This window comes from Mobula birostris, chromosome 10, assembly GCF_030028105.1.
Source record: "Mobula birostris isolate sMobBir1 chromosome 10, sMobBir1.hap1, whole genome shotgun sequence".
In the NCBI taxonomy this organism is placed as follows: domain Eukaryota; kingdom Metazoa; phylum Chordata; class Chondrichthyes; order Myliobatiformes; family Myliobatidae; genus Mobula; species Mobula birostris.
Genome location: NC_092379.1, coordinates 55,634,731 through 55,659,845, shown reverse-complemented (window position 1 = coordinate 55,659,845; position 25,115 = coordinate 55,634,731). Strand labels below are relative to the sequence as shown.

At 43.7% G+C, this 25,115-nt stretch overlaps 1 protein-coding gene across 9 annotated transcripts in view; it reads left to right on the top strand.

The window, feature by feature from the left end:
* brwd3 (bromodomain and WD repeat domain containing 3) overlaps positions 1–25,115 on the top strand; it is a 302,860-nt gene that overhangs the window by 151,534 nt on the left and 126,211 nt on the right. For 8 of the 9 annotated variants that reach the window (XM_072270315.1, XM_072270314.1, XM_072270316.1 and 5 more), the window contains exons 25-27: positions 11,541–11,648; positions 21,538–21,662; positions 24,229–24,311. In XM_072270315.1, coding sequence (XP_072126416.1) covers positions 11,541–11,648; positions 21,538–21,662; positions 24,229–24,311 — 316 coding nt within the window. Of the gene's footprint in view, positions 1–11,515; positions 11,649–21,537; positions 21,663–24,228; positions 24,312–25,115 lie in introns of those variants that run through there. The other variant, XM_072270323.1, reaches the window with a different exon arrangement.

Sequence of the window (25,115 nt, the reverse complement as noted above, 5' to 3'; positions counted from 1 at the left end):
AAAACAATTTGTTCCAATCCACTCCTTCTAAATCCTTTTGCATCTCCTCAACATTAGCGGTTCTCCAATCAAAAATCTTAACCCTGGGTCCAGACCTATCCTTCTACATAATTATATTGAAACTCATGGCATTGTGATCACTGGACCCGATGTGCTCCCCATCACATACCTCCGTCACTTGACCTATCTCATTCCCTATCAGTAGATCCAACACTGCCCCGTCTCTAGTTGGTACCTCTATGTATTGCTGCAAAAAACTATCCTGCACACGTTTTACAAACTCCAAACCATCCAGCCCTTTTACAGTATGGGTTTCCCAGTCTATGTGTGGAAAATTAAAATCTCCCACAATCACAACCTTGTGCTTACTACAAATATCTGCTATCTCCTTCCAAATTTGCTCCTCCACTTCTCGCTCCCCATTAGGTGGTCTATAATACATCCCTATAAGGGTTACTACACCTTTCCCATTCCTCAATTCCACCCAAATAGCCTCCCTAGACGAGCCCTCTAATTTATACTGCTAGAGTACCACTGTAATATTTTCTCTGACAAGCAATGCAATACCTCCCCCTCTTGTCCCTCCGATTCTATCACACCTGAAGCAACGAAATCCAGGAATATTTAGATGCCAATCACATCCCTCCTGCAACCGTGTTTCACTAATAGCTACAACATCATACTTTCAGGTATCAATCCATGCTGTAAGCTCAACCACCTTTCTTATAATGCTCCTAGCATTAAAATAAATGCATTTAAGAAAATTTCCACCTCTTCCTCTCTGTTTATCACTAACGGTGCAAATAACGTTACTATTTTCTTTTTCTTCCTTCTCCCCTACATCTGTTCCTACACTCTGGTTCCCCTCCCCCCCCTTGTATCTAGTTTAAATCCACGGGAGCCTCTCTAGCAAACCTACCTGCAAGAATATTTGTCTCCCTCCAGTTCAGATGTAAACCATCCCGCCGGAACAGGTCCCAGCTTCCCTGGAAAACTGCCCAATTATCTATGAATCCCTCCTGCACCATGTCTTCAGCCACGTGTGGATCTGAGCTATCTTACTATTTTTAAACCTGCCTGCAAGTGGCACTGGTAGCAATCCTGAGATTGCTATCCTGAAGGTCTTGTCCTTTAACTTGGTGCCTAACTCCTTAAACTCACCTTTCAGGACCTCCTCACTCTTCCTACCCACGTCATTGGTCCCTACATGGACCACGACATCCCTCTTGAGAATACTGAGAACTCGATCCGAGATATCATGGACCTTGGCACCAGGGAGGCAACAGACCATCCGGGATTCTCGATCTCTTCCAGAGAACCTCTTATCTGTCCCCCTAACTATCCAATCCACTATCACTACTGCTCTCCTCTTTTCCCTCCTTCCCTTCTGAGCTCAGGGTCCTGTCTCGGTGCCAGAGACGCAACCACTGCAACTTGTCGCTGGTAGGTCGTCCCCATCAACAGTATCCAAAACGATGTAATTATTATTATTTCACCTTGCTAAATACTTTTCATGGTACCTCCTGGCTTTCCTAATCCCCTTTAGTTCTTTTCTGGCTTCTTTATACTCATGTGCTCCATTTGATCCTAACTTCTGAAGCTTTACATACTTTTTTTTTTCTTGACTAAATTCATTACCTGTCTGGATATCAACAGTTCTGTTATCTTTCCATCCCCATCCTTCCTTCTAACAGGAACATAGCTATGCTGTTCTCAGCCATTGATCTTTAAACACCCTCTATGTCTGATGTGGCTTTACCAGAAAAAAGGTGTTCCCAATGAACTCTTTAGTTCCTACCTAATGCCCTTATAATTTGCCCTACTCCAATTTAAAACTCCCGTAAGGAGAGAGTTTATCTTTATCTATAGCTATCTTGAGAGATAAGGAGTTGTGGTCACTTTTTCTTAACTATTCACCCGCTGAAAGGTCAGTCATCTGGCCAGGTTTATTACCCAACACCAGGTCCAGTAAGACCCCTCCTGTCATTGGACCGTCCATATAGTGATTTAAGAAGCCCACTTTGATACACTTAACAAATTCTGCTCAATTTAAACACCTTGCACAAAGAATATCCCAGTTTATATTAGGGAAGTTGAAATTCCCATGACCGACAACCCCATTATTTTACACGTTTCCTTAATTTGATTATATATCTGTTTCTCAGTGTAGTATCCTGTGTCCTGGTGGCTATCGACAGTGGGGAGAGGGGGTGAGTGGTCTGTAGTACAATCCCATCAGTGTGATTTCACCCTTCCTATTCTGAGTTCTACCCAAATGGCTTCAGTGTCTCCCATTATGTTTCCCCTGAGTGCAGCTATGATATTGTCCCTGATGAGTAGTGCAACTCCCTCTTCTCTCTCCCCCCGCCCCCACACCTTTTCTATCTTTTCTAAAACTTTGAAAACCTGGTACATTAATCACCTAAGAGGAATAGGTAGAGTGGATAGCCAGCGCCTCTTCCCCAGGGCACCACTGCTCAATACAAGAGGACATGGCTTTAAGGTAAGGAGTGGGAAGTTCAAGGGGGATATTAGAGGAAGGTTTTTTACTCAGAGAGTGGTTGGTGCATGGAATACACTGCCTGAATCAGTGGTGGAGGCAGATACACTCATGAAGTTTAAGAGACTAGTAGACAGGTTTATGGAAGAATTTAAGGTGGGGGGTTATATGGGACGCAGGGTTTGTGGGTCGGCACAACATTGTGGGTCGAAGGGCCTGTAATGTACTGTACTATTCTATGTTCTATTCCCGTCCCTCTTTCAACCAATTTTCAGTAATGGCCACAACATTGTAGTTTCATGTTAAAAACATAGAAGCATAGAAAACCTACAGCACAATACAGGCCTATCGGCCCACAAAGTTGTGCCAAACATGTCCTTACCCTAGAAATTACTCGGCTTACCTATAGCCCTCTATTTTACTAAGCTCCATGTCCCTATCCAAAAGTCTGTTAAAAGACCCTATCGTATCTGCCTCCACCACTGTTGCTGGCAACCCATTCCACGCACTCACCACTCTGAGTAAAAAACTTAACCCCTGACATCTCCTCTGACCTACTCCCTAGCACCTTAAACCTGTGTCCTCTTGTGGCAACCATTTCAGGCCTGGGAAAAAGCCTTTGACTATCCACACGATCAATGCCTCTCAACATCTTGTACACCTCTATCAGGTCACCTGTCATCCTCCGTCGCTCCAAGGAGAAAAGGCCGAGTTCACTCAACCTATTCTCATAAGGCATGCTCCCCAATCCAGGCAACATCCTTGTAAATCTCCTCTGCACCCTTTCCATGGCTTCCACATCCTCCCTGTAGTGATGCGACCAGAACTGAGCACAGTACTCCAAGTGGGGTCTGATCAGGGTCCTATATAGGTGCAACTTTACCTCTCGGCTCCTAAATTCAATTCCGCGATTAATGAAGACCAATACACCGTACGCCTTCTTAACCATAGAGTCAACCTGCGCAGCTGCTTTGAGCGTCCTATGTACTCAGACCCCAAGATCCCTCTGATCCTCCTCACTGCCAAGAGTCTTACCGTTAATACTATATTCTGCCATCATATATGGTCTACCAAGGTGAACCACTTCACACTTATCTGGGTTGAACTCCATCTGCCACTTCTCAGCCAAGTTTTGTATCCTATGAATGTCCCGCTGTAACCTCTGACAGCCCTCCATACTATCCACAACACTCCAACCTTTGTGTCATCAGCAAGCTTACTAACCCTTCCCTCCACTTCCTCATCCAGGTCATTTATAAAAATCACGAAGAGTAAGGGTCCTGGAACAGATCCCTGAGGCACTCCACTGATGACCGACCTCCGTGCAGAATATGACCCGTCCCATGATCTTAAGTTCATTCACCTTTACCCATAATACTTCTAGCATTGAAATATACACACTTCAAACTATCCAACCCATCATACCTGTTGTTTCGATTTTGCCTTTCAATACTATCTTTAACATTAACTTTCAGGTCTGATCCTTCACTTTCTGACCTGGTGCTCCAATTCCCAGCCCTCTGAAAAACGAGTTTAATCTCCCAAGCTGCTGTATTTCTCTTTACTCTACTGTAATATAGATATATCATATTTTTGCTTCTCCCTCTCAAACTGGAGGGTGAATTCTATCATATTGTGATCATTGTTTCGAAAGGGTTCTTTTATCTTAAGGCTTGTAATCAAATCAGGTTCATTACACGACACCCAATCCAGAATTGCCTTTTCCCTAGTAGGCCGAACCACAATTTGAGACATCTTGTAGGCACTCTACAAATTCCCTCTTGTGAAGTCCAACACCAATCTGATATTCCCAATTTCCCTGCTTATTGAAATCTGCCATGGCTATCATAACATTGCCCTATCTTGCGTTGTAGTTTGTTGCCTACATCCTGGCTACTGTTCGGAGGACTGATTAGGGACTTTTAATCCTTGCAGTTTCTTAACTCTACCCACTAGGATTCCATGTATCTTGATCCCATGTCACCTCTTTCTAAGGATTTGATTTCATTTTTCTTACCAACAGTGCCAGCCCACCGCATCTGCCTACCCACCCGTCCTCTCAATACATTGTGTATTCTTGGATGTTAAGCTATGATCTTTCATCCACAACTCGGTGATGCCCACTATGTCATATCTGCAAATTTCTAACTGTGCAATAAGATCATCTACCTTATTCCATATGCTGTACTCCATTCAGGGCTTCAAACGGTCCTTCCAGGTGAGGCAACACTTCACCTGCGAATCTCTCGTGTCAGGTGTTCCCAGTGTGGCCTCCTCTAAATTGATGAGACCCGTTGTAACTTAGGGAACCACTTCGTTGAGCACCTCCACTCCATCCACCAAAAGTGAAACTTCCCATTGGCCAATTTTGTTTCCCAAGTCCGTTCTGACATGTCAGTCCATGGCCTCCTCTTGTGCCACAATGAGGCCAACCTCAGGGTGGAGGAGCAACACCTTATAATTAGTCTGGCTTCCCTCCAACCTGATGACATGAACATTGATTTCCTCTTCCGGTAAAAAAAAGAAAATTTTCCTCCCCCTCCTCTCCTCTTCCATTCCCCACCTAGGCCTCTTATCTCTCCTCTCAACCCCCCTGGTTCTCATTCCCAGACATCCCACCTCTCCCGGAAGTGCCGGGAGTCTCCCGCAAGTTCGGGGAGTCTCTCGCATATTAATAGTGGCTCCCTGATGCCCGCAAATTATATACAATATCACGGAAATCAATTTTTTTGAGAGCGAGCGAGAGAAAGCAAGCGAGAGCGTGAGAGAGAAAGCAAGCGAGAGCGCGAGAGAGTGCGCGAGCTACCATGAGAGAGAGAAAGAGAGAGAGCGCGAGCGCGCCATGGCAGAGCGTTCCAAAAAAAAATATAAAACGTACGTCACCCCAGACTACACTAAAGTGTACCCCTGCCTAATAGGGGTCAAAATAATGACAGTGTTGCTCACTGCACTGTTTGCAACAGTGACTTTTCTATTGCCCATGGTGGGTTAAGACTGTAAAAGACATTTTGAGGTGAGTTTAACAGGTGTCATTCGTTCATTAGCATAGCTAACGTTATTTAAACTAGCTGGCTAGCTGCTAAGGAGCTACTCTATTGCAGACATCCCACTTCTCCCGGAAGTCTCCTGCAAATTGATGGTGCTACCTCCCTGAAATGAGCTTTTGCAGGGTGGGATGTCTGCATTCCCCACCACCCTTCTCCTATGGTCCATTCCCCTCTCCTATCAGAGTTCATCCTTTCCAGTCCTTTACCTTGCCTGGCTTTACCAATCACCTTCTAGCTATCCTCCTTCCCCTCCCATCACTTTTTTATTCTGGCATCTTCTCCCATCCTTTCCAGCCCTGAAGAAGGGTCTCGACCTGAAACGTCAACGGTTTGTTCATTTCCACAGGATACTCAGTTCCTCCAGCATTTTGGGTGTGTGTGTTGCTTTGGGTTTCCAGCATCTACAAACTTACTTGTGTTTTCCATAAACATGCAGCCTCATTAGCTGTGACAGCATTCACTATGAATATGATGAATGACATAAAATCATCTTGATTTGCTGTTCAGTTCCAATAATAGGAAGTTAAACGCTGCGTTCCTTGACAGAGCAAATAAAATGAATCTACTCTGTTGAAAAATTTATCATTAAAACCTTGAGAGAAAGATGCTTGAAACCCAAAATTTTAAAAACGGAAAATAATAGGTAGTGGAGGAGGGCAGGCAGCTTTTGTTGGAGAAACAAAGAGAATTGACCTTTTATTTAGATGATTGTGATCAACAATAAATTCAGTGAAGAACTTGGGTAGCACTTGCACACCATATAGCAGCTGAAAGAGGCCATATTGAGCTTTGGATCAGCTATGCCATAAATTAGGATCGTAGCTAATCTGATCATGAGCTGAATTCTACTTTCCTGCCTGTTTCCCTTTATCTTTGGCTCCCTTCCATCTCAAAATCAGCTTTGAATATATTAAGTGATGTGGCCTCTTTGACATACTCAAGAGGATTCAAGAGATCCATGATCTACTAGGGAATAAATTCTTGTTCACCTCTGTCATGGGAAATGGAGGATAGCTTCTTCCTCATTATAGGAAGGATGTAGAAGCTTTAGAGGGGATGCAGATTTTTTATTTAGAGAGCATATCTTATGAGGGCGACACAGTAGCTGGTGGTTAGCATAATGCTTTACAGTACTGCTGACCCAGGTTCAATTCTCGCTGCTGCCTGTAAGGAGTTTATACTTCCTCCTTGTAACTGCATAGGTTTCCATATGACACAGGAGCAGAATTAGCCATTTGGCCCATTGAATCTGCTCTGCCTTTCAATCATGGCAGGTCCTTTTATTTCCCCTCCTCAGCCCCACTCCCTAGCCTTCTTCCTGCAACGTTTGATGCTGTGTCCAGTCAAGATCCTATCAAGCTCTGCCTTAAATACACCCAACGACTGACCTCCACAGCTGCCTGTGATAATAAGTTACACAAATTCACCACCTCCAGTTTCCTCCAACAGTCCAAGGACATAACAGTTGGTAGGTTAATTGGTCATTGTAAATTGTCCTTGATTAGGCGGAGGCTAAATCGGGGGATTGCTGGATGGCATGGCTCGAGAGGTCAGAGGGGCCTATTCTGAACCGTATCCCAATAATTAAAGAAAGGATAGATTGAATGAGCCACAGCTTTTCTCTTTAGTGCAAAGAAATCAGAATTGGGTTTAATATCACCGGCATGTGTAATGAAATTTGTTAACTTTGCGGCAGCAGTACAACACAATACGTGATAAAAACTGAATTACAGTATATATATATATATATTAACTAGTTAAATAAGTAGTGCAGAAACAAATAAAAAGTAGTGAGGTAGTATTCATAGGTTCAATGTCCATTAAGAAATCAGATGGCAGAGGGAAAGAAGCTGTTCCTGAATCACTGAGTGTGTGCCTTCAGACTTCTGTGCCTCCTTCCTAACAGTAACAGTGAGAATGTCCTGGGTAACACACGCACAATGCTGGAGGAACTAAGCAGGCCAGGCAGCATCTATGGAAGAAAAGTACAGTCGACATTTCGGGCTGCGACCATTTGGTAGGAATGTCCTGGGTGCTGGGTGTCATTAATAACGGATGCTGCCTTCCTGAGGCATCACTCCTTGAAGATGTCTTGGATACTACAGAGGCTGGTACCTGTGATGCAGTTGACTAATTTTACAACTTTCTGCAATTTATTTCAATCTTTTGTGCGCCCCCCCCCCCGTAACAGATGGTGACGCCACCAGTCAGAATATTCTCCACAGTACATCTTTGAGTGTTTTCAGTGAAAACCCAAATTTCCTTAAACTCCTGATGAAATATAATGAAAGAGGGACGAGAAATGACTTGATAAATGTGATAAGAGGTATAGATTGAGTAGATAACCTGTGATATTTTCCCCAAGGTGGAAATGGCAAATACCTAGTGGGGCCTAATTTTAAGGTGATTGGAGGAAAGTACTGGGGGGTGTCAGAGGTAATATTATTATACAGAGAGTGGTAAGTATGCAGAGTGCACTACCAGACATGGTGGTAGAGGCAGATACATTTGGCGCATTTAAGAAACTCTTAGATGGATGATAGAAAAGATGGAGGACTATGTAGGAGGGAAGGGTGAGGTTGATCTTTGGAGTAGGTTAACAGGTCAGCACAATATTGTGGGCTGAAGGGCTGGTACTCAGCTGTAGTGTTCAAAATCCTACCTTTCCTCTCTTCCCTATCAAGCCTTAAGAATATTAAACATTTCAATTAAGTCACCTCTTATACTTCTAAACACTAGGGAGTACAGGCCTAAACGACTCAACCTTCCCTCATTAGACAACCAGTTCACCTTGTGAATCAAACTGGTGAACCTTTCCTGATCTACCTCCAATGTAAATATATCCTTTCTTGGGTAAGGAGTTTGAAGCTGTGCTTAACACTCCAGCTGTAGCAAGGTTTCTCTGCCTTTGTACTTCTGTCCTTTCACAATAAAGGTTAACGTTCCACTTGCTGGATCTATATGCCTGCTTTGTATGTCATGTATGAGCACAGAACATAGAACAGTACAGCACAGTACAGGCCCTTGTTGTGCCGACCCTCAAACCCTGCCTCCCATATAACCCCCCACCTTAGATTCCTCCATATACCTGTCTAATAGTCTCTTAAACTTCACTAGTGTATCTGCCTCCACCACTGACTCAGGCAGTGCATTCCACGCACCAACCACTCTCTGAGTAAAAAACTTTCCTCTAATCCCCCTTGAACTTGCCACCCCTTACCTCAAAGCCGTGTCCTCTTGTATTGAGCAGTGGTGCCCTGGGGAAGAGACGCTGGCTATCCACTCTATCTATTCCTCTTATTGTCTTGTACACCTCCATCATGTCTCCTCTCATCCTCCTCCTCTCCAAAGAGTAAAGCCATAGTTCCCTTAATCTCTGAAGTAAAGCCCTAGCTCCATTAATCTCTGATTTTTTAAAAGAAGCGTTCCACAGAATATGGAACTTGTTACACAGGAAGTAGGTGAAGCAAATGGAGAAGCTAGATAAATGTGTAAGGGAGAATGCAATAGAAAATGGTGGTATACAAGACATTTTCCTGGCAGGGCAGGATTTACCATTCAAACCACTTCCTCTATAGATTTGAGATACATGTTTATTTAAATGTATTTATTGTTAGTAGTGTTTTAAAATGACATGATTCCTTATGCTCCTTCTTGATCTCCTTTCTGCTTCATTCATTTGTCTGTGTTGCTCTTTTCTACTCAGTATCTTCTATACTATTCCATCAGGTTGGAGGCTACCCAGACGGAATATAAGGTGTTGGTCCTCCAACCTGAGTGTGGCTTCATCTTTACAGTAGAGGAGGCCGTGGATAGACATGTCAGAATGGGAATGGGATGTGGAATTAAAATGTGTGGCCACTGGGAGATCCTGCTTTCTCTGGCGGACAGAGCGTAGATGTTCAGCAAAGCGGTCTCCCAGTCTGCGTCGGGTCTCGCCAATATATAAAAGGCCACATCGGGAGCACCGGGCGCAGTATATCACCCCAGTCGACAAACAGGTGAAGTGTTCATTCGTCCATTCGTCCCCCCCCATCCCTCCCCACTGATCTCCCTCCTGGCACTTATCCGTGTAAGCGGAACAAGTGCTACACATGCCCTTACACTTCCTCCCTTACCACCATTCAGGGCCCCAAACAGTCCTTTCAGGTGAGGCAACACTTCACCTGTGAGTCGGCTGGGGTGATATACTGCGTCCGGTGCTCCGGATGTGGCCTTTTATATATTGGCGAGACCCGACGCAGACTGGGAGACCGCTTTGCTGAACATCTACGCTCTGTCCGCCAGAGAAAGCAGGATCTCCCAGTGGCCACACATCTTAATTCCACATCCCATTCCCATTCTGACATGTCTATCCACGGCCTCCTCTACTGTAAAGATGAAGCCACACTCAGGTTGGAGGAACAACACCTTATATTCCGTCTGGGTAGCCTCCAACCTGATGGCATGAACATCGACTTCTCTAACTTCCACTAATGCCCCACCCCACCTTCCCCTGGTACCCCATCTCTTACTTATTTTTATACACGCATTCTTTCTCTCACTCTCCTTTTTCTCCCTCTGTCCCTCTGAATATACCCCTTGCCCATCCTCTGGGTCCCCCCCCCCCCCATCTTTCTTCCCGGACCTCGGGTTCCATGATCCTCTCGTATCCCTTTTGCCTTTCACCTGTCCAGCTCTTGGCTCCATTCCTCCCCCTCCTGTCTTCTCCTATCATTTTGGATCTCCCCCTCCCCCTCCAACTTTCAAATCCCTTACTCACTCTTCCTTCAGTTAGTCCTGACGAAGGGTCTCGGCCTGAACCGTCAACTGCACCTCTTCCTACAGATGCTGCCTGGCCTGCTGCGTTCACCAGCAACTTTTATGTGTTTTTTATGTGTGTTGCTAGAAGATTGAATAGATGGCTCTGTTGCCAAGGTTATAGATGATACGAAGATTGGTGGAGGGGCAGGTAGTGTTGAGGAAACAGGTAGGCTGCCCAAGGACTTAGATTAGGAGAATGGGCAAAAAAGTGGCAAATGAAATACAATGTTGGACAATGCATGGTCATGTACATTGGTAGAAGAAATAAACGTGCAGAATATTTTCTAAATGGGGAGAAAATCCAAAAATCTGAGATGCAAAAGGACTTGGGAGTCCTTGTGCAGAACAAGGTTAACTTGCAGGTAGAGTTGGTGGTGGGGAAGGCAAATGCAATGTTAACATTCATTCATTAGATCTAGAATACAAGTGCAGGGATGTGATACTGAGGCTTTATAAGACACTGGTAAGGCCTTACCTTGAGTATTGTGAATAGTTTTGGGCTCCTCATCCTCATCCTCATCTTAAGAAAAGATGTGCTGGCATTAGAGAGGAGGTTCAGAAGGATGATTCTGGGAATGAAAGGGTTATCATATGAGGAAAGTTTGATGGCTCTGGGACTGTACTTGCTGGAATTTAGAAGGATGAGAGGGGATCTCATTGAATCCTTTTGAATGTTGAAAGGCCTAGAGAGAGATGTGAAAAGTATGTTTCCCATGGTGGGGGAGTCTAGGACAAGAAGGCACAGCCTCAGGATAGAGGGGGTCCAATTAAAACAGAGATATGGTGAAATTTCTCTAGCCAGAGGATGGTGAATTTGTGGAATTTATTACCACAGGTAGCTGTGGAGGTCAGGTCGTTGTGTGTATTTAGGGCAGAGATTGGTAGGTTCTTGATTGGAAATGGCATCAAAGGTTATGTGGAAAAGACCGGGGAGTGGGGCTGAGGGGAAAAAGAAGGATCAGCGGAGCAGACCTGATGGGCCAAATGGCCTAATTCTGTTCATATGGTTTATCGTCTTAAAATGAATTTTTCAATAGATCCAACCGGAAAAGATGTTTTATGTTTTTATGAGATTTAAACTGACATTTGATTTGGTTGAGTGTGGAAAGAGAATTGTTCACTGAACAGAAAATAATCTTCTAATAATTAATCCTTATAATTTCAGTTAAGGGTTTTGTATATCCTTCCAGGTTGTGTATTTTCGTCAAGGACATGAAGCATATGTGAAAGCTGTTAAGAAAGCAAAAATATACAACGTAAGCCTTCAGAAGCAACCATGGATCAAATTAAAACTCAGGGTGAGTGCAACTTATAAAGGTAACTACCAAAAACATATAGCAATTCACTTCCTTACCACCTAATTTCAAATTACTTACGCATAGAGCAGAATTAGGGTATTTGGCTCATTGAGTTTGTTCTGCCATTCAATCAGGGCTGATTTATTTTTCGCACCTTACCCCATCCTGCTGTCTTCTCCCCATAACCTTTGACTTCATTATTAAATAAAGAAACACTGCTTTAAATATACGCAATGACTTGGGCTCCACAACTGGGTTTTTGCTCTCGTTCCTTCAAGACGATACCAGAGAGTGGCAACTCTTTGTTTCCAAGGACAACTGTCAAATATTCCCATTTTGAGCTACTAAAGCTGAAATCTTCTGTCACAGTTGCAGGTATTTAGTACACAACATTGTTTCAAGACAGTTAAAATGTTTCTGAATGAGCAGTTGCAATTGAAGTTAGAGACACACTTGGGTGCGCGTCAGCTGTGGCAGGGTTTGCATGCCATACTTACCTGTTACTTGTTACATACGCCTGTTAGGGTGTATTCTCCAGATACCTTATGAAGTAACTGTAGCCTTCAGCCAGGAGCAGATGTCATCAGGTGGTTCCCAACCTTCACAGAGTGTTTTGACCCTTAACCATGACACTCTCCAGTTGGTGGGCCGGCAGTGGTGGCCAAATCACTACCCATCTGCTCCTGGCTTCCAGCTTCCCCCCTCTCCCCTACTCCAAATCCAACAAGAGGCTCCTTCTGCCTCTTTCCCCATCCTACGAGCTGCTTGTTTTTTGCTCCTTTCGTTCAGGCCCAGAGCTGACGACAAGCGCCATGCTGATTTGGCTGGGAAACCTCTGCAGCCGATCTCCACAGGGAACAACCATGCCTGCCATCCCTTATGTTTACAGTCCTGCACTAAGGGCTGGTACTTCACGGCCTTTCTCTCATGGGCCTCCTCCCACGGCACCGTCAGCTCAACCAGAATTATTTTCTGGTCTTCAGTTGACCACAATACAATGTCCGGGCGGAGGGTTGTATGCACCACCTCTGGGAACTGCAGCCTTCTTCCCACATCGACCCTCATCTCCTAGGACCTGGCTGTTAGCAGTAGATTTGCCTTTGGTTGTTTGGTTACGAAAGGCCTAGCTCGCTCTTTGATGAAGGTGATGGCCTTCCTCAAATCTGTGCCAGCCATCCTCTTCTTGCATCTCTCCCGCTCTAGTGAGTCAGCAAGATCCAGAAGCACCTTATCACGGCGCCACCTATACCGTCCTTGAGTTAGAGCTGTTCTTACACACGGACAGTATATGAGCCAGTGTGCCCTTTCAACCACAGAGCTTACAGTTCGGGTCCTCTCTCATCCCCCCCATGTGTACAGATGTAATGGCAAAGGAAGGGTGTCATACACAGATCGCAAGAGGGAGGAAATATGGAAGGGCTTCAGTCTCCATAACTCTGCCCATGAGATCTTATGCTTGGGCAGATCCCATTTTGTCCAGGCACCCTGGGACCCTTGTTCCACTGCCTTTGACATCCGCTTCTCTTCCTCAGGGATCCGTACTTCTGTCTGTCTCACCTTGCGTTTCCCCACTGCTGGAAGTGAACTGAGCCAAGGCCTTGCCGCCCGACGCAGGGGTTGCCAATGATATCTCGCAGCTTCAGAGAACACACTGCCTGCTCTACAGCTGCAGTGGCTGCCCACTTGCGCCCAGATCTGGTTGTAATGCCTGGTTGCTTAACTGGTCATTTGAATCTCCCAAGCTTAATTAGGCTCTGCATTTAGCCGCCTTGAATTCCTCCACAACAGATGACAGGGGAAGCTGCAATTGCCTGGATCGAATGTATTATTTTCAGTGAGGCGAAACATAACTTCATAAATGGGTTGTAATGCTTCAGTCTCCAACTAGCTCGAATCCTTGCAGCATCTGTGATCCTGTGATATCTGGCTAGGAGGCTGATGTCAGAATACCTTTCAAGAGGGTGAAACTGCAAGGAAACTGAAACTCTTACTATCTCTTTTTTCTGTTAGTCCTGACGAAGGGTCTTGACCCGAAACGTTGACTATACTTCTTGCTATAGATGCTGCCTGGCCTGCTGCGTTCCACCGGCATTTTGTGTGTGTTGCTTGAATTTCCAGCATCTGCAGATTTTCTCGTGAAACTGCAAGATGTTAGGTTCTAATGGTATACCTGGCAAGGCACTGAAAACCAGTGCCAACTAGCTGGCTGGAGTATTCAAGGACATCTTCAACTCTCACTTCTACATTTAGAGATTCCCACCTGCTTCAAAAGGGCATCGATTATACCAGTACAAAGCAAAGCAGAGTGAGCACTCCCACCTATGGTGAAGTGCTTTGAGAAGTTGGTCATGGCTAGAGTTAACTCTTGCCTGAGCAAGAACCTGGGCCCATTGCAGTTTGACTACTGCCACAACAGGTCTACAGCAAATGCAATGTCACTTGCTGTCCACTAGGCCTTGGACCACCTGAACAACAACAATACCAACATCAGGCTAATGTTTATTGATCACAGCTCATTATTCAACACCATCATGCCCTCAGTATTAATCAGTAAGTTTAAAAACCTGGACCTTTGTATCCCCCTCTGCGACTGGAGCCTTGACTTCCTCACCAGGTGACCTTAGGCAGTACAGATTGGAAATAATGACTCTTTGTTATCAACACAGGTGCACCTCAAGGATTCGTGCTTAGCCCACTTCTCCACTCTCTCTACACACATGCTTGTGTGACTATGCACAGCTCAAACACCAGCTATAAATTTGCCAATGGCACAACTATTGCTGAATCCTCAAATGGTGACAAGGAGGCATAGAGGACTGAGAAAGATTGGCTGGTTCATTGGTGTTGTAACAACGACCTTGCACTCAGTATCAATAAGACAATAAGAGTTAACTGTGGACTTCAGGAAGAGGATGTTAAGAGATCACATGTCAGTCCTCATTGAGGGATCAGCAGTGGAAAGAGTGAGCAGCTTCTGGCTGTCAGCGTCCCAGAGCATCTATTCTGGATCCAAATATTGCGCCATTGGTGCACTTACAGATGGCATAAGTATAGGCCATAGGCATATGTTGCTGATGAAGTCATCTGGTTGATAGATAAACCAGAGTCCACAGTAGCTTTTGTAATATGCTAGCATTAGCAGCAGACCAATCGATTCAAAGAGAGAGAAAGCTTCGCACAGGTCAGGGAGAAGAGTCAGGGGGGACCTACCTGGGGGAAGCAGAAGTGTAGGAAAAGGAAGAGGAGGGCAGCTGTAATAGCGGACTCTATAGTTAAGGGGACAGATAGGCAATTCTGTGGACGCGAAAAAGAACCAAGAATGATTGTTTGCCACCGGGTGCCAGGGTTCGTCTACTATATCCTGAAAAGGGAGGGTGAGCAGCCAGAGGTCGTGGTACATATTGGTACTAATGACATAGGTCGAAAATGAGTAGAGGTCCTGAAAGCAGAATACAGGGAGTTAGGAAGAAAGCTGAGAAGCAGGACCTCAAAGGTAGTAATCTCGGGATTGCTGCCTGTGCCATGCAACAGTGAGTATAGGAATTGAATGAGGTGGAGGATAAATGCTTGGCTGAAGGATTGGAGCAGGGGGTAGGGATTCAGATTTTTGGATCATTGGGACCTCTTTTGGGGCAGGTGTGACCTGTACAAAAAGGACGGGGTGCATTTGAATCCAAAGGGGACCAATATCCTGGCGGGGAGGTTTGCTGACGCTATTGGGGAGAGTTTAAACTAGATTTGGAGGGGAGTGGAAACCGAAGTGAAGAGGCAGAGGATGGGAAGCTTGTAGGGAGTTTGAGAGGAAGGATCGGCAGATGTTAGAGCAAAGATACACTCAGCCAGATGGTTTGAGATGTGACTATTTTAATGCAAAGAGTATCATAAACAAGGTGGATGAACTTAGAGCGTGGATCAATACGTGGAACTGTGATGTTGTGGCCATTACAGAGACTTGGATGTCTCAGGAGCAGGAATGGCTGCTGAGTGTGCCAGGCTTTAGATGTTTCAAAAAGAACAGAGAGGGAGGCAAAAGAGGTGGGGGACTGGCACTCCTAATTAAGGATAGTGTCATGGCTGCAGAAAAGGAGGAAGCTATGGAGGGATTGTCTACTGAGTCAGTGTGGGTGGAAGTCAGAAACAGGAAAGGGACGATAACTACTATGTGTTTTTTGTGGACCCCTCCAAGAGTAACAGGGATATCAAGGAGCAGATAGGGAGGCGGATTCTGGAACGGTGAAATAATAATAGGGTTGTCGTGATAGGAGATTTTAACTTTCCTAATATTGATTGGCATCTCCTTAGCACAAGGTGTTTAGATGGGGTGGTGTTTATTAGGAAGGTTTCCTGACGCAATATGTAGATAAGCCAACTAGAGGAGAGGCTGTACTTGATCTGATTAGGAAATGAGCCTGGTCATTTGTCAGATCTCTTGGTGGGAGAGCATTTTGGAGGTAGTGACCACAACTTGTATCTCCTTCACCGTAGCGCTGGAGAGGGATAGGAGCAGATAATTTGGGAAAAGATTTAATTGGTGTAGGGGGAAATATAATGCTATTAGGCAGGAACTTGGAAGCAGATGTTCTCAAGGAAATGCAGAGCAGAAATGTGGCAAATGTTCAGGGAACATGTTCAGTACTGTTAGAGCTCTAGAAAATTACACGGTTGCTAAGAAGGAGTTTAAGAATGAAATTAGGAGAGCTAGAAGGGGCCATGAGATGACTTTGGTGAGCTGGATTAAAGAAAGCCCTAAGGCACTCTACAAGTTTGTGAAGGGCAAGTGTATGGCTGTGTGAGAATACGACTAATCAGGTGCGATAGTGGAAACGTATACATGGAGTCGGAGGAGGTAGCGGAAGTAACTTGCATCTGTATAATTGTGGGGATGATTACAGCGGACTGAAACTCTTGAGTGTATAGACATTAAGAAAGAGGATGTGCTGGAGCTTCTGAAAAGCATTGTTAGTTAAGTCACCGGGACGGATGAGATATACCCCAGGCTACTGTGGGAAGTGAGGGAGGAGATTGCTGAGCCTCTTGTGATGATCTTTACATCATCAATGGGGACGGGAGAAGTACCGGAGGATTGGAGGGTTGCAAATGTTGTTCACTTATTCAAGAAAGGGAGCAGAGAGAACCCAGAAAATTGTAGACCAGGAGTCTGACTTCAGTGGTGGGCAAGTTGTTTGAGAAGGTCCTGATAGGCAGGATTTATGAGCATTTGGAGAGACAGAATCTGATTAGGGATAGTCAGCATGGTGTTGTCTAGGGGAAAGTCATGCTTTACGAGCCTGATTGAATTCTTTAAGGAAGTAACAAAACACATTGATGAAGATAGAGCAGTGAATATAGTGTATATGGATTTCAGTAAGGCATTTGATAAGGTTCCCCATGCCAGGCTCCTTCAGAAAGTAAGGAGGCATGGGATCCAAGGAGACCTTGCTTTGTGGATCCAGTATTGACTTGCCTACAGAAGGCAAAGGGTGGTTGTAGATGGTTCGTATTCTGCATGGAGGTTGGTGACCAGTGGTGTTCTTCAGGGATCTGTTCTGGGACCCCTCCGCTTTGTGATTTTTATAAATGACCGGGATGAACAAGTAGAAGGGTGGTCTAGTAAGTTTGCTGATGACACAATGGTTGGGGGTGTTGTGGATAGTCTGCAGGGTTGTCAGAGGTTACTGCGGGACATCGATAGGATGCAGAACTGGGCTGAGAAGTGGCAGATGGACTTCAATGCAGAGAAGTGTGAAGTGACACACATAAAAGTTGCTGTTGAACGCAGCAGGCCAGGCAGCATCTCTAGGAAGGGGTGCAGTCGACGTTTCAGGCCGAGACCCTTCGTCAGGACTAACTGAAGTGTGAAGTGGTTCATTTTGGTAGGTCCAATTTGAAGACAGAATATAATATTAATGGTAAGACTCTTAGCAGGGTGGAGGATCTGAGAGATCTTGGGGTCCATGTCGATAGAACACTCAAAGCTGCTGCATAGGTTGCCAGTGTTGTTAAGAAGGCATATGGTGTGTTGGCATTCATCAACTGTGGGATTGAGTTCAAGACCCGTGAGGTAATGTTTCAGCTATATAAGATCTTGGTCAGACCCCACTTTAAGTTCTGTGTTCAATTCTGATCACCTCACTACAGGGATGCTGTGGATATTATAAGACCATAAGACAAAGGAGCAGAAGTTGGCCATTCGGCCCATCGAGTCTGCTCCGCCATTTTATCATGAGCTGATCCATTCTCCCATTTAGTCCCACTCCCCTGCCTTTTCACCATAACCTTCAATGCCCTGGATACTCAGATACCTATTCATCTCTGCCTTAAATACACCCAATGACTTGGCCTCCACTGCTGCCCGTGGCAACAAATTCCATGGATTCACCACCCTCTGGCTAAAAAAATTTCTTCGCATTTCTGTTCTGAATGGGCGCACTTCAATCCTTAAGTCACGCCCTCTTGTACTAGACTCCCCCATCATGGGAAACAACTTTGCCACATCCACCCTGTCCATGCCTTTCAACATTCGAAATGTTTCTATAAGGTCTCCCCTCATTCTTTGAAACTCCAAGGAATACAGTCCAAGAGCGGACAAACGTTCCTCATATGTTAACCCTCTCATTCCTGGAATCATTCTAGTGAATCTTCTTTGTACCCTCTCCAATGTCAGCACATCCTTTCTTAAATAAGGAGACCAAGACTGCCCACAATATTCCAAGTGAGGTCTCACCAGTGCCTTATAGAGCCTCAACATTACATTCCTGCTCCTATACTCTATTCCTCTAGAAACGAATGCCAACATTGCATTCGCCTTCTTCACTACCGACTCAACCCGGAGATTAACCTTGAGGGTATCCTGTACAAGGACTCCCAAGTCCCGTTGCATCTCAGAACTTTGAATTCTTTCCCCATTTAAATAATAGTCTGTCCGTTTATTACTTCTGCCATGACTGAATAATAGTACGGTAGTGCTTTGAACCGTACACTTTCCAACATTGTACTTCATTTGCCACTTCTTTGCCCATTCTTCCAATCTATCCAAGTCTCTCTGCAGACTCTCCGTTTCTTCAGCACTACCAGCCCCTCCACATATCTCCGTATCGTCAGCAAACTTAGCCGCAAAGCCATCTACTCCATAATCCAAATCGTTGAGGTACGATGTAAAAAGAAGCAGCCCCAACACGGACCCCTGTGGAACACCACGGGTAATGGGCAGCCAACCAGAATAGGATCCCTTTATTCCCACTCTCTGTTTCCTGCCAATCAGCCAATGATCTATCCATGTATGTAACTTTCCCGTAATTCCATGGGCTCTTATCTCGTTAAGTAGTCTCGTGTGGCACCTTGTCAAAGGCCTTCTGAAAATCCAATTATACAACATCCACTGCATCTCCCTTGTCTAGCCTACTGGTAATTTCCTCAAAAAATTGTAATAGGTTTGTCAGGCAGGATTTTCCTTTAAGGAATCCATGCTGAGTTCTGCCTATCTTGTCATATACCTCCAGGTACTCTGTAACCTCATCCTTGACAATCGACTCCAACAACCTCCCAACCACCGATTTCAAGCTAACAGGTCTAAAATTCCCTCTTTGCTTCCTTGCCCCCTTCTAAAATAGCGGAGTGACATTTGCAATCTTCCAGTCCTCCGGAATCATGCCAGAATCTATCGACTTTTGAAAGATCATCAGTAATGCCTCCGCAATCTCCACAGCTACTTCCTTCAGAACACGTGGGTGCATTCCATCTAGTCCGGGTGATTTATCTACCTTTAGAGTATTCAGCTTCCTGAGTACTTTCTCTGTCGTAATTGTGAATGCGCACACTTCTCTTCCCTGCCACCCTTGAGTGTCCGGTATACTTCTGATGTCTTCCTCAGTGAAGACTGATGCAAAATACTCATTTAGTTCCTCTGCCATCTCCTTATCTCCCATTACAATTTCTCCAGCATCATTTTCTATCGGTCCTATATCTACTCTCACTATCTTTTATTCTTTATATACTTGAAAAAGCTTTTAATATCCTCTTTGATATTATTTGCTAGCTTCCTTTCATAGTTTATCTTTTCTCTCTTAATGACCTTCTTAGTTTCCTTTTGTAAGCTTTTAAAAACTTCCCAATCTTCTGTCTTCCCACTAATTTTTGCTTCCTTGTATGGCCTCTCCTTTGCTTTAACTTTGGCTTTGACTTCTCTTGTCAACCACAGTTGTATCCTTTTTGCATTCGAAAATTTCTTTTTTTCTGGAATATACCTGTCTTGCACCTTCCTCACTTCTCGCATAAACTCCAGCCACTGCTGCTCTGCTGTCTTTCCCGCCAGTGCCCCTTTCCAGTCAACTTTGGCCAATTCCTCTCTCATGCCACTGTAATTACCTTTACTCCACTGAAATACCGACACATCACATTTCGGCTTCTCTTTTTCAAATGTCACAGTGAACTCAATCATGTTATGATCACTGCCTCCTAAGGGTTCCTTCACCCCAATCTCTCTATTTCACCTCCCGTTCATTACACAATACCCAGTCCAGTACAGCCGATCCCTAGTGGGCTCAACAACAAGCTGTTCTAAAAAGCCATCTCGCAGACATCCTACAAATTCTCTCTCTTGAGATCCAGTGCCGACCTGATTTTCCCAATCCACTCGCATGTTAAAATCCCCCACAATTATCATAACACTGTCCTTCTGACAAGCCTTTTCTATTTCCTGTTGTAATTTGTAGTCCACATCACTGCAGCTGTTTGGAGGCCTATAAACTGCCATCAGGGTCCTTCTACCCTTGCAATTTCTTAGCTCAACCCATAAAGATTTTGTACCTTCCGATCCTATATCACCTCTTTCTAATGATTTAATATATTTCTTACCAATAAAGCCATGCCTCCCCTTCTGCCTACCTTCCTATCCTTCCGACACACCGTGTATCCTTGGTCATTCAGCTCCCAGAGACATGCATCCTTTAGCCACGTCTCAGTGATAGCCACAATATCATACCTGCCAATCTGTAGCTGTACGACAAGATCATCCACCTTATTCCTTATGCTGCGTGCATTTAAGTATCACATCTTAAGACCAGTATTTGGTACTTTTTGCTTTAATTTCACTGCAACTTTATTGCACTGCAACTCATCCCAATGGCTACAAATTTGCCCCATCACCTGCCTGTCTTTCCTGACATCTTTACTCTCACTATCTTAGATTTATTTCTGTTTTCCCTTTCCTCCGCTCTGATAGAGAAATTGCAGAGGAGATTTACAAGGATGTTGCCTGTATTGGAGGGCGTACTTTATGAGAATTGGTTGAATGTACCTGGCCTTTTCTCCTTGGAGCGACGGAGGGTGAGAGGTGACCTGATAGAGGTGTAAAAGATGATGAGAGGCATTGATCATGTGGATAGTCAGAGGCTTAATCCGAGGACTGAAATGGCTAACACGAGGGTCCACAATTTTAAGGTGCTTAGAAATAGGTACCAAGGGGATGTCAGTGGTAAGCTTATCACACAGAGAGCAGTTGGTGTGTGGAATGCACTGCCGGTGGTGGTGGTGGAAGCAGATACAAAAGGGTCTTTTAAGAGACTCTTAGTTAGGTACCTGGAGGTTAGAAAAATAGAGGGCTATGTGGTAGGGAAATTCTAGCCAGTCTCTAGAGTAGGTTACATGGTCGGCAGAATATTATGGGCCAAAGAGCCTGTAATTAGCTGTCAATTTCTATGTTCTATGTGATACCTACTTTAGCCAATCTGTTGCTTTTAAAACAGTTTTTTTTTCCTGATCAAAAGGATTATAGCCCATGATGTGGCAGGAAAAAAGTAGACAGGGTGCATAAAAATATGAACTGTTTTTTATAAGGACATATTGGCTATTTTATGGCTAAATAATTTCATATTATTTTATTAATCTATAGGAACAAGAGATTGTAAAGGTCATTGGGATCAAGTATGAAGTTGGACCACCTACATTATGCTGTCTGAAACTTTCTCTGTTAGATCCTATAACTGGCAAAATGTCTGGAGAATGTTTTTCTATTAAGTAAGTAACTGCAATTTCTTATAGGAAAGAATATCCATATATGCAGTTTCAAATATTAGGCAGACATCTTGATCACTTTAAAAGGTGTATGCCTTTTGCTTTTATTATGTTCTCTAAACTGTAATTTACTCTGTATCAGGTTTAATGCCTATAATTCAAAGCTCAATATGTGAAATTTCAATTTAGTAATTATAACAGGTTGAGTATCCCTTATCTGAAATTCCAAAATTTAAAAACCTCTGAAAACTGTAAATTTTTTGAGTGCTAACATGACGTCACAAGGCACTGGGAAGATTCCCAAATGATGCCCAGATCTCTCTGCACCACAATTCTGAGAAATGACCTCACATTTGTAATGAACTGAAGTTAATGAAAAATAAAAAAAAAACATAGCATAAAGCAAAAATTGAAGATCTCAATCACGTATTAAAATAGTGGTTTCATTGGTGTGAACATATTCCACTTAAGATTTAAGATTGAAGTACAACCTTGAGATTTGTTTGCTCACAGGTAGCCATAAATCAAGAAACCCGAAATAGCCCAATTTAAAGAAGAAAAGAAATAAAAATTGAAATAAAGACCAACACTCAATGTGCAAGAGAAAAAAAAAGAAATACAAGTCATGCAAGCAATTGAAGTGAACAACAGCATTCTGAACCAAAAATGAATCTTCAAATCAAACCCCGGTGCAGCCCAGAGTAGGCCCAAAGCCTTACTTATTAGTCCATCTTATTAGTGGGCATGGAGCACAGCAGCTGAGGCCGTCTTCATAGCCTTAGTGCCATGAGGATGACCATTGTGGAGGACGAGCGAAATTGGCTGTTATCCCATCTGACACGCTGTCTTTTCAGTCTATCTAGGCCAGTGCTTAAATTGACCCAACAATGGAACACAGAAAAGCACCGGTGCCCTGTCTCTCGCCTCTGATTTGGGCTGGTGTTTAAATTGTTTAAACAGCATATTGTACCTTGCACAGGGAGCCAGGCACCACTGCTACGAAAGGTCCCAGGCCTAGATCACGCTGCCCGGTGACTCACTCCAGGCCGGATTTTATTGCCCAGCTCAAATCCGCTCTCAGGCTAGTCAGATCAGCTTGACGGCGTCCATAGCAACCCAACGTCATACTCAGGCCAGTTGAACGAGCATTGAAATCGAATCTAGATCGCGCTGCTCAGTGACTCGCTCCAGGCCCGGATCTTATTGCCCAGCTCAAATCCGCTGTCAAGCTTGATGGTGTCCGGAGCAATCCAACGTCTTACCCAGGCCAGTTGTACGAGCATTGAAATCGCATCTCCTCTGCCTGGACCCTGACTTCTCCTTATGGCGCCCAGAGTGATCCCACCTCGCTCCTGGACAAGCTGTACGGACATCGGAACTCCATGTACGTCGATTCATTCACTGAACACACTTAGTCATTGCTCTCCCCTTCACCGTTTGTGGCGATAATTTAACACAGTTTACCTCAGAAAAGGGATCTTTAGTGATTTTTTTAGTCTGAGTTCTTAGCTTTTTGACTGCCAGGAAGCTAACACACATGTTCAGTAGCGCCATCTTAACCTCAGCATCCAGCAAAACTTTGCTGATCATGGAAACAAGCAAAGATCTATCATGGTGAACTGAAAATTGAAGTTAATTGTGAATATTCAGCAGGCTGATTGCAGAAATTTAAGATGACATAGTATTACATTTTTAATGATATGTGATAAAGCATCTGATCACAATGCAACAGGGAAATTCATTGAGTTTACCAAGATTGTTGCTGATGAGAATTTATAACATGCTGAACGGCTGCATATGTGTGATGAACAAGTGTAAGACAAAGTCTGTCTACCAATAATACATAAGTTCAAAGTCAGAAATCATGGCATTTCCAAGCTGCTCTACTTCATTATATATTCCAAAATCTGAGACACTTCTGGCCCTAAACGTTTTGGATAAGGGTACCCAGCCTGTAGTTTTGACCTCCACAGAATAGCATGACTCTCTTCATCTTACTCTAGTATGATGAAAATGGGCCTTATGTTGTTCAGTTTGGAATTTTAGCACTGAGATGAGAGTTCTGGTCTGTGGAGTCAAAAGATGCAACTAATCTTTAAATCCTAATTTTACATATCACTGGATGCTAAATGATCTTTTATTTGAAATAGTGAGCTGTTCATGATTTAAGCTACTTGCAGCTGGAATTTGATCAGATTCATTACAAGCTCCTAAGAATAAGTTTTAAAAAATAACCTTGTCCTGACGCTTCTATATATTAGGAGCTCTCTACTATGTTATGTGTGCTCAAATGTAGCCACAGGTGGGAAGACAAAACAAAGTTAAGAACTAACGATGCTAAGCAAGAGTAATTCCAATCTCTGAACTGCTGTCTCCTGTTTTGTACTTAACATACTATTTTTCTCCTATGTCAACAGCATTCAGCACCCTTTCAACTTCCCTCTTGAAAATGTAGTTTCGTTGCAAGCATGTTCAATACTGATCTTTTAAAAAAATACATGCAAAATGTGCTGCTATGAACTTTTAACTATCTGGTTGCATTAGCCCTCTACGTATCATTTTTTTTCAGATACCATGATATGCCAGATGTCATTGACTTTTTAGTGTTGCGGCAATTTTATGATGAAGCTAAAAAGAGAAACTGGAAAGTTGGTGAGTTGAGTTTTTCCTCGGCTGGATATGTATGTTATCATTTTGGGATAGCAATTAAAACTGAGTCTTTCTTTTGTTCAGTATTGGCCAGAAGCAATATATCTTTAACAAAATGCCACTTTTACCAATACAGCAAGTGGGTATTGAGCCCATTCTTAGGCACCAGAGTAGAGTTAAATAATCGTGAATCTTAAAGGTGCCAATTTTGTTATTGTTCAAAATAAGAATGATGACACTTTTAAATAATAGTGCTCTTTATGTCATGGGAAAGAACAGACTAAGGTTACATGCCTCAAAGCTGCAGATTTCATTTGTCAAATGGTCTGTTTTTGGTGCATGTTGAATCCCAAACTGCCAATTTCCAAATGATGACAGTAAATTGCAAATTCATAACTCATGTTAACTAATCTTTAATGTTACCTCCACAAAAAACAATGTTAAACATTTTTGTTACACTAGTCAATGAAATATTTGCTTACCTGAATGGTATTCATGTATCATTATGGATAATTGTAGGGTCTCCATTCAGCTGTGGTTAAGAATAATTCTAAATTCAAACTCCCAGAAGAAGTGAGGTGAGCATCGTAGAATTTGGTCATATTAACTGAAATGCTGAGGTTCTTTGATTGTGGCAGGATGCCAATTTCATTCAGTTCTGAGGAAAGGTGGAGGAGTGGACTGATGGAAGGAGATGACCAGGTTTGGTCTGTTGATTCAAAAACTTTAAGCAAATCTGCAGATACTAAATTTGTTTTGTACATGCATTCCAGGAAATACCCAATCTACACACTTGTAATATATCTG